The sequence below is a fragment of the Prosopis cineraria genome, unplaced genomic scaffold (assembly GCF_029017545.1).
Source record: "Prosopis cineraria cultivar Desert tree isolate PC_DT_omini unplaced genomic scaffold, ASM2901754v1 PC8, whole genome shotgun sequence".
NCBI lineage: Eukaryota > Viridiplantae > Streptophyta > Magnoliopsida > Fabales > Fabaceae > Prosopis > Prosopis cineraria.
Window position 1 is genome coordinate 10,175,062 of NW_026555339.1, and position 10,239 is coordinate 10,185,300.

General features: G+C 32.6%; 1 protein-coding gene across 1 annotated transcript; it reads left to right on the plus strand.

The window, feature by feature from the left end:
- The first annotated feature begins 1,663 nt into the window (after positions 1–1,663).
- On the plus strand, positions 1,664–5,445 carry LOC129318166 (subtilisin-like protease Glyma18g48580). The gene is made up of 11 exons (XM_054962787.1): positions 1,664–1,794; positions 1,878–1,987; positions 2,078–2,175; positions 2,570–2,734; positions 2,819–2,945; positions 3,023–3,566; positions 3,658–3,752; positions 3,838–4,107; positions 4,189–4,303; positions 4,399–4,612; positions 4,701–5,445. The coding sequence occupies exons 1-11, from the start codon at positions 1,723–1,725 to the stop codon at positions 5,261–5,263; spliced, it is 2,373 nt and encodes a 790-aa protein (XP_054818762.1). The 5' UTR covers positions 1,664–1,722; the 3' UTR covers positions 5,264–5,445.
- Positions 5,446–10,239: the final 4,794 nt, after the last annotated feature.

Genomic DNA, 10,239 nt, shown 5'->3' on the forward strand with positions numbered 1-10,239 from the left:
CTAAAAGAAACCTTATAAATAGGATCTAAAGGATATTGTGTATAGTAAGTTATTTAATTATTTAATATCCTTTTAAAAAAATGTGCATATTTTAAGATGGAGAGGGTGAAGTCACATTCCATATATTTTATATCAATATCAAATATCAACGATTCTTAATTGTGTAAGGTCCCTCTAAAACTTTTTGTTTTCTTTTTGGACAAACTTTAAATTGAAAAATTAGCTAATGCGACTTGGCAAATATCTGAGCTCACAACCATACAATGTGAGGATTGAGCTCCTTTCTTGGCAAGGGTAATATCCTTCGTTAATTTATTTTTAAACTCTTTTTCTATAGAAGTGTTGGGCACTCTCAAATTCTATTAAAATATAATTTAATAAATATTTTTAAAATATTTAATATTTATTAAGAAAACAATCTTTTAAAAAACTTAATATTAATTAAGTCTCTTAAATTTTTTAAGTCATTGTCTATAATTTTTTTCAATATTTAGAATTGAAGTGTCACTTGTTCTTAATTGATATTTTCATACAATACAACATGTTTTCAATTTTAAAATTGGGAAAAATAAATTGCAAATTCAACAAGAAAATATTAATTTTATCCATTTATTTGAAGGTTCATTCCCTCCTTTTTAATACAAAGTTATGACATCAAATTTAGGTGGTGCAATATTTTGGAAAAAAATTGTAAGTTGAAAAAAAAAATTACAAAGAATGACCTAAAAGATTTAAAGGACTTAATCATTATTAATTTTCTTATAAGGTCATTTTCCATAATTTATATAAAAAATATTATTGTTAATATTATCAAAGCTAAAGTGTATTTGTTTTTCATACTTTCCTTCGAGTGCTAAGCATCCTGTACTAATAAGTAAAATATTTTTTTCTAAATTTCTACAGGAGCAAAAACCTCCCTCCATTAATGGATCCCTAATGGAGGAGGATTTTTGTTTCTCTAAAAAATGATTTATAAAAAAAATTCTCCACTTATTAGTACAGGATGCCAAGAGCTCCTAGAAAGTATAGAAAGAAAAATGTATTTGAATCTAATTATAAATAAACAAGTAAATATAATAGATAAATAAGATGGTGTACACTAAGGGGCACTTGATTTGAATGGTCAAGGAAGTCAAATTAATTTATCCTGAATCTTGAGTTCAAATCTTCAAATATGTAACCGTTAGTTAAACAAAAATGTTGGAAGTATCATCGTTGTCATTGTTAGTAATAACGGCTCCACGTAATGGGGTTTCGGGCTAATATGGAAAGGTAATAATACTCCAAGTTTAATTTCTCGCAACGGGGGTTCAAATTAATCTAAACAGGTGATAGTCATACTTTAGGTTTCTTAAATACTGAATGATAAAATAAAAATTACATAAAATGGTGTGTGGAGAGATACATTAAGAAAAAAGTATGGAGAAGATTAAATATATCCCTCTCCAAAATCCTTAATAAAATTACATTCAAGCTTCACTTCATCATCACTGCATTTTAATTTATATATTATGCGGGCAAGAATATTGGAACGACATATTAAATCAAAATCAAGGTGGGTCCATTTTCTCTAGTACATTAAAAAAAAAAAACAAATAAGAAATTTTCTCCATCCACAAACACCTGAGAATGGATTTATATAAAGAGACGAACAAGAGTAGCCATTGTCGATCATCATCATACTCGTCAACATTCAGGTGAAGCAAATTGATAGGCTCAACTATGTTTCATCATCTTCTTTCATTATCTCTGCTCTGCAGCTTGTCACTGCAACCTGCCTTCGCCATTAAAAAGGTAAGCAGAGCATAACTTGGTTCGTGACTGATATATTCTCCTCGTCGCCACCATCAACAACGTTAATTAATTTGATGTGGCAGTCGTACGTTGTATACTTGGGATCACATTCTCATGGTCCAAAACCTTCCTCTGCTGATATGGACTTTGCCACAAGTTCTCATTATGACTTGCTTGCCTCTGTCTTAGGAAGGTACGTATCTCTTGGCCCATTAATTTCTAGTCAATCAATCAATTACATAATCTGGGCAACAAGAATCTGAATTCTACTGATCTTTGACAGTCATGAGAGGGCAAAAGAAGCCATGTTTTACTCTTACAACAAACACATCAATGGATTTGCCGCATTACTTGAAGATGAAGAAGCAGCAGAGATCAAAAGTCAGAGCCTTATATATTATATCAACTAGATCCAGAACCCCTACGCCCATATATTCCTTCCATTCTTCATACGTTTCAACTTGTTTTCTTAATTAAATTGATTGATATTTTTAAATTACCTCATCTTGTCACAAATATCTTTTTAATTATTAAATATTCTACTCTCTTAATTAAAAGAACTTTTAAGGGGTATTTTTGGAAGAAAAACATAGTAATTACTATCTCAATTATGCAAAACATCTTACAAATAAAACCACAAAAACCTTCTAAAGGGCACTTTTAAAAAGGAGAAAAGGGAGAATTATGCATTATTGTTTATATATTAGAACTTTTTTTTCTTTTTAACAAATTTTATATAATATAATGGTAACATTGATTGTGATTGTCGGTGCAGAAAATTCAAAAGTGGTGTCGGTGTTCCTAAGCCAATCACATAAGCTGCACACAACAAGGTCATGGGGCTTCCTGGGACAAGAAAGAAATGGAAGAGTTAGACCAGACTCAGCTTGGGTCAAAGGAAGATTTGGTCAAAATGTGATTATCGGCAGTCTTGATACGGGTAACTAGTTTGTTGTAAATGAAATCCATTTATATCTATTTACTAACGCACACAGCACACTCATTGGGCTGTTCTGTTATATAGGTGTTTGGCCGGAATCCAGAAGCTTCCAAGATGATGGGTACGGCCCCATTCCAAACAAATGGAGAGGAGGATCAAAATGCGAGCTCTACATTTTGTCTGGCCGATTTAACAGAACTCTTTGCAACAGGTTGGTTCAAAATTTTGAAGGACACATGGGAGGATCATTTGTATACTTGCAGATCATGTGTTATGTTCATGAAACAGGAAGCTCATAGGAGCAAAAACCTTCTATCAAGGATACGAGATAAAACATGGAAGTCTTGGCCCACCAAGTAGTATCAGTGCTCGTGACATGGACGGACATGGCACCCATACATTGTCCACAGCCGGAGGAAACTTCGTGCGAAACGTAAGTGTTCTTAACAATGGGAATGGCACTGCCAAGGGAGGATCTCCGAGAGCTCGTCTTGCAGTCTACAAAGTTTGCTGGGGTGCCTCTGGAGGATGCACCGATGAAGATTTGATCGCTGCTTTTGACCAAGCTATCAACGATCGTGTTGATGTGCTCTCTGTTTCAATCGGTAGGAGCGCTGTCCCTGATGTTAATGACATGTTGACAAATGGAGTCTCCATAGGATCCTTCCATGCAATTTCCAGGGGAATAATAGTTGTTGCTTCGGCGGGTAATGACGGACCTGAACTTCAGACTGTGGGTAATGTGGCGCCTTGGATCTTCACTGTTGCTTCTGGCTCCATAGATAGGGACTTCGCTAATAATATTACTCTTGGGAATGGCCAGCGCTTAAAGGTACATATTTCTTATAATTAACAATATAGATATATATCAACGTCATGTGGTTTTGCTTTTTATAATAACTTAACATGGACGATCTGATCAGGGAACAAGTCTTGCCACAAACTCTACATCTCGGAGGTTGACTTCTGTGGTCATTGCTGGCAATGTCAAGCTTCCTAACGCGACATTTCAAGATGCGTAAGATTGATTAAAATTCCCTCCAAGTTATGCTTTAATTTTCCTCAGTGTCAAACTATCATCAAATGTTTGGTTGCTGTTGCAGTCAGCTTTGTAAACCAGGAACACTTGATCCTACAAAAGTAAGGGGCCGCATATTGATATGCCAAAGAGGGAGAACCCTAAGGCCGGTGGACAAGGGCGCAGAAGCAAAGCGTGTAGGCGCGTTGAAAATGATTTTGAGAAATGATAAGGAATTGAATACAGCTACAGCTGATGTTCAAACTTTAGATTCTTCAAATATTCCAAATCCCCCAGTAGTTGTCCCTGGGGGTGCCAGTGAACAACACCACAACGAGTATTTCGACAAAAGCAAGTAATTATCATACCAATCCTTTTGAAACCTTCCTGAAAATATTGTCAGTGATAGGGCTCCATTTATACATCTATATTGCAGGAACCCTCTTGCATTCTTGGACAATGCAAAAACAATTATACCAAAAAGGCCAGCCCCAAAAGTTTCTGCATTCTCATCCAGGGGGCCCAACATAATTCTGCCCTCAATCCTCAAGGTTGTGTATGTCCATTCTCAGTCAAGGACATAGTTCATGATCATCATCATCATTTGCAATTCCTAAGTTTTTTTTTTTTTTTGGGTTATTTTCAGCCTGATGTAACTGCACCAGGTCAGGACATAATTGCTGCTTATTCATCTGGTGTAAGTCCCACGAACCTAGATTCAGATGGACGTCGTTTTGACTATACTACTCTGACCGGGACTTCCATGGCATGCCCTCATGTTACTGGCATTGTTGGTCTTCTAAAAAATCGTCATCCTACTTGGAGTCCCGCAATGATCAAGTCAGCCATCATGACCACTGGTATGACGACATGCATTAGTCTGTTATCAGTTTACAGTTATATCTCTCTTTCTCTCTCTAACAAGTATTCAAAACTATGTCGTTTTAGCAAGCATACTGGACAACACCAATCAACCGATTCGGGACGAGCAAGATGATAAGCTAGCAAGTCCATTTCTTTATGGTACAGGATTTGTCAAGCCCAACCAAGCAATAGACCCCGGTCTTGTTTATGATCTCAAGGTTTCTGATTACCTCAACTTGCTATGTGCCTCTGCTTACGAGGAAAGATTAGTGGAAGCCATTAACTATAACAGGCCATACAAATGTCCAAGGTCTTACAGACTAGAAGATTTCAACTACCCTTCAATCACTGTGCCTTTTCTGGGTGCGAAACCTATAAATGTTTCTCGTACAGTAACAAACGTTGGGCCTCCAGGCACGTATACTGTAAATTTCGAAGCCCCGCCAGGAGTTAAGGTGGTTGTTCTTCCGAAAACTTTGACGTTTCAGAGGACAAACCAGAAGAAGAGCTATCTGGTGATTTTGCAGGCAACAAGTTCAGCCAAAACTTCAGATCAGCCTTCATTTGGGGAGCTGACGTGGACAGATGGCAAGCACAAAGTGAGAAGTCCTATAATAATCCCGCAATATGAGAAAATGGCTATGTAGATTAATTTCAATGTTGTGCCGATCCAGTGTATTGAAAAAAAAAAAAATAGTGTGAGGCTGTGTTATTAATTATTAGTGTGTGCTCTTTTGCTCAAAAAACAAAAATATTAGTGTGTGCTCGGATGTGTGGATGTAGTAATGATCTTTCGTCTTATATCATAATAAAGTGATGGTCCTGCTCAGTAGGTTCTCTCACAACTTTGTCAGCTTCAAATTCTGATTTATTTTATTTTATATTAAATTTTTGCCAGCTTGCTCCTTGAGAGTCTGGAAAACTTTGTTGCTTTGTAGAGACTGGATGCACGCACCAGAATCTCAGCAAAAAATGTTACCAAACTTTAGATATCACACTTCATTCAACATTTTTTTTTTCCGCAATAAAATTGGAAGTGGATACTCATAAAACGTTTAAGTTGCAAAAGTTGAGACCTTGGAGAGTAAAATTGAGTTGCAAATGAATAGGACTGTATTTTAAGTGAGAAACGAAATAGTTCAAATTAACTAGACACCTTTTTCTATGCATTATATTATATATATGGATACGCATACAAGGAATGAGACACGCTATTCATTATTTGTACAGTCAATTCCCATAATTTTTATCATATGTATTAATATATTGATAATAATCTAAAAATTAGTTATCCATATGCTCCATCTGGTTCTTTATGTAAGTTATCTTCCGGAAGAGTTTTATTGTTCAAAGTACAATGTCATGGGAGGGCTTGTTTACGACGTAGAATATTAATGCAAAATAAATGAAAATGAAACAATGAAAAGGATGGGTTGAAATTAATTATATTTTGTATGGAATGAAAAGAAATACAAATACTCCCTCCATTGAAACATTATAAAATATTTTTAACTGAATTATACAACTAATGAGTATATAAGTTAATTATCTTTAAAATTACACTCTTTTTTTATGTTACCTTTATTTAATAGAATGTTCAATTAAAAAACTTTATTAATTAAACCTCTAATTAAGGGTGTTTTTGAAAAAAATCATTAATTATACTTTAAGAAACACAAAATGCCAAAGTGAACATATCACCTTAAAAAAAATATATTATATTTTTGAATAGAAGGATTATCTCCTGTTACAACTATTGATGACACAAAATTGTGAAGGAATTAATGCACATGATCTATATCATGATAAATTTTTAAATAGATCAAGTGCATCACATCATTATGACTATCCAATAAAAACATGACATTTAAATATTATTAAATATAAATTAATTATGTTATTAATGATAATAAAGAAAATGTAAAAAAAATTAAATATGCATTCTATGATAAGAATAAAATTAATTAAAATAATTTTATGTAAATTTTATTTAAATGATTTAAAATACTCTAATTAAATAAATCATAAATGACGTGATATATTTGGTGTATTTAAAAATTTGTTCCGTACCCCATGCTTGCAAAAGGCAACATACTAGTATGTGCCAAACATTAATTGTTTGCTGACGGATTCCATTTTTCCAGTGAGATGCCAATTAATTAACTTGGTAATTAATAGTCTGAAAAATAAGAAGTGATTTTCTTCTTTTTCTTTTTTGCTTTAACATAACTTTATTGGGTGCTCAACCCAATGATTGAGGGACCCTAAATCCCTTACTTTGCTTTCATAAAGTGATATATCCCCTTCATTTTATTTATTAATTATTTTATTAATTTTATTAATATCAATATAATAAAAATATAAAAAAATAAAAGTTAATAAAATTACAAACATAACTCTTGAAAAGTAAATAAATTATATAATATTATTTTTTTATTTTTTTCTCTCTCTTATTTTTTAAAAATAGTTTAAATATTTTATTTAAAATAAAATATTACTATTAATTTAATAACTTATAAATAAACCGCCTTATAAAAGTGACTAATAAAGTGAAGTTGAAGGGAAAATTGCTTTTTCAAAAGATTGGAAGTTTCAAAACTGAACATATTCTTTTGGAAAGAAAATAATTACAGAAGCAGAAAATAATCAGTACACTGAGAAAGTTAAATGTAAAATAAAAACACAAACAAAGAAAGTAAAATTAACGAAATCGATATAAAATCTGCAAAAAAAAAAAAAAGTCCTGCTATTTATAAATATATATATACACCACGTGTCCTAGCTTTTAGGCTTTGCATATATTTACTTTGAGATAACAGAAAAAAAAAAAAAAGATTAGCCAACAAAACATAATGTTACGAGCCCCATTTACCCACTCAAACTATAAAACAACAATTTTTTTTTTTTGGGTCCTCCATTTGGTTGGTATAGTGAATTACTACATAAGATAGAAAAAAAAAAAAAAAAGAGGGAAACTTTCCACGAGTGAATGTACTAAAGCCATGGTAGGTTGAAATTAAGAAAAAAGAAAGGGAAATGAAAATGGAATCCATGATCATACTCGTTTGGTATGTTGCATTCATGATTTTAAAGAATTCTGATTCAGCTAAAATTGACAAAATTCGATTCCATCACACAGAATCCAATTCCAATGCCCCCTCTCTCCGTCTTATCCCCTTGCTCCATTTGACCCTCGCTTCTCTCCCTAACCTCTCTAGCCAACACAAAGGCTAATTGATGATTGCAACAGGAGCCTTTTCAGTAGCGACGAACGACGGCATTGAAAGCACCCCCTTCCTCCGATCTCCACTAGTCTCCCCCAGCCACCATGTTTTTAGTAGTCATCACTGATAGGAAGCATCGGTGAATGGCCTCGAGGATGTCGACCATTGCTTCCCAGCGCGGCGATGTCGACCATTGGTTATCAACTTCGCGGCCGTTCGACTCTCGTCGTTCTCAACGTTCTGGCTTGGTGAAGTTGGTTTGCGTTGTTGCTATTGATGCTATGCGTTGGTGTTGTGTTGTTATTGGTATTTTTTAGGAATTCTTGCTCAATATACCTGCAAGCTTCAATACACTTCTAGAAAAAAAAAAACAAGGAGGAGAAGAAGAAAGCACTGTAGCCGAGTTGCGATCCTGACTCTTGAGTTGTGATTTCCTTTTTTATTTTTGAAGTAAGGGGCATTTTGATATTTTCCTATTTAAAATATATATAATTATTAAAATTATATCAGTATTTCATCTTCGTATCAAACAAACTTTTATAATCCAATTCCATTCTGATTCTTTTCAATTCTATCAAAGAAAATTTATTATACCAAACAGGTCCTAACATCTTCATTTAAAGATGATCATGAAGTCTTCGTCTTATATTTTATATTTGTCACGAATATATATCTATCTTCTTGTCACCTTTAATTTATACTACCTGCTCTTGGACGATTCTCCATTTTTAACTATATATAGTCAACACAGATAAGATCAATTGATTGATCAGACACTTTCATCTCACTTTCTTCTCTTTAAATAAAGTGAGATGAATATAATTACACATGCTTTAATTATCAAGAAAAAAGTTATGATGACTAGCTGCTGCTTCTTTCCTTATTTACTTGTGAGATAATTAAGGTGGGGTGATATGTGCTTCAAAGTTGTTTCTTCATCCTTTAGACATTTAGATCTTCATTTTCCAAATTAGATTGCTTTAAAAAGGAAAAAAAAAAAGGACCATATAATCTACAAGAGAGCAAGAGTTTCATCACTTCCCCTAATTAAAATGATGTTTCTTCAGGTTTTATCACATCATTGTAATTAACCTCATGATATTCTGGGAACAGTTGTTTTTAGCATCAGACATCTTTAGAATATTATACTTTAGAATAAGTGCTTGCAGACAATGAGAAGGAAAGAAAAGATCAAAAAAAGAACTAGACTTTACAGCTAATTAACCTCACTTATGTCATCTCACTTTGGAAAATAATTTAGTCAAAAGGAGTGAAAGAAATTAAATATTTTTTAACATTGGTTGGGGTGAGTGTTGGAATATGAATAGAGAAAATCATGTTCAAAGAGCTTACCAATAATTGGGACAAATGCAACTCAAATTTCGATCGCTAATATCAGACAAGGAATAATTTGTCACTAAAAAGGAAATGAAATCATGCATGTATAGGCATTATTAGAATTTGGCTCTTCTCTGCCGACACCTAAAGACTGTAAGAGAAAGATCTAGCAAGACAAAAAATAAAATAAAAATAGTGAGACACATCAATGGAATTCATCGACTCAGTGATACATTTGTTTTTTTTTTTAACATATGTTCTCTTCAGAGAGGATTAATCATGTTATACAAAATAAAATATATATTAGTCACTTTATTGTCATATTTCACAGTCATTCAATACACAGAAAACAACCAAAACACAGACTATTCTTAATTTTAGGAATTTAAGGCAAAGTTGGGGTAATTAATATTTTTTTAGTTTTATCCCTTATTTATTTATTATTGTTTGAATTATTAGATAACAATTTATTATGGTTATTTATTGTAAAGAAGAGTAAAATTAAGAAATTACATATTTTTCTAAAAAACTTTAAGAATATAAGTACAAATTCTTAATACGCGCAAATTAAGTTGATTTAATTTGCCTTGTATATATTAAGGATTGGAGAGAGTATATGTTATATCCATATGCTTAAAACTTATAAATTTGTCAATAATGATAGTTATTAAATCTTCAGGTAATTAAAACGGGATAGAATGACAATTCAAGACCAAGGTTAATATCAAACGTGAACATCATCACAATTTAAAATTTCTAAAATTTAGAATCCAACACGTTTCCATACTTCAGCATCGGAACTCTTTAAAAAGTTCTATTACGACATAAACTTTTTATGGGGTCTTTATTAATTAGTTGTGTCATTCTCCATTAAAACAAATTAACTAGGTAAAAATAATAGATATTGATAAAAATGAAATGAAGAGATGGGTTGCTACAGATTCTTGACTTATTAATTGGTCTCCTACTAATAATTATATAATTATATATCCATTATATATTAAGGAACTTGACAATTCTATAATGAGGACTTTTCCTTTAACACAGCCTTCCTCACGTTT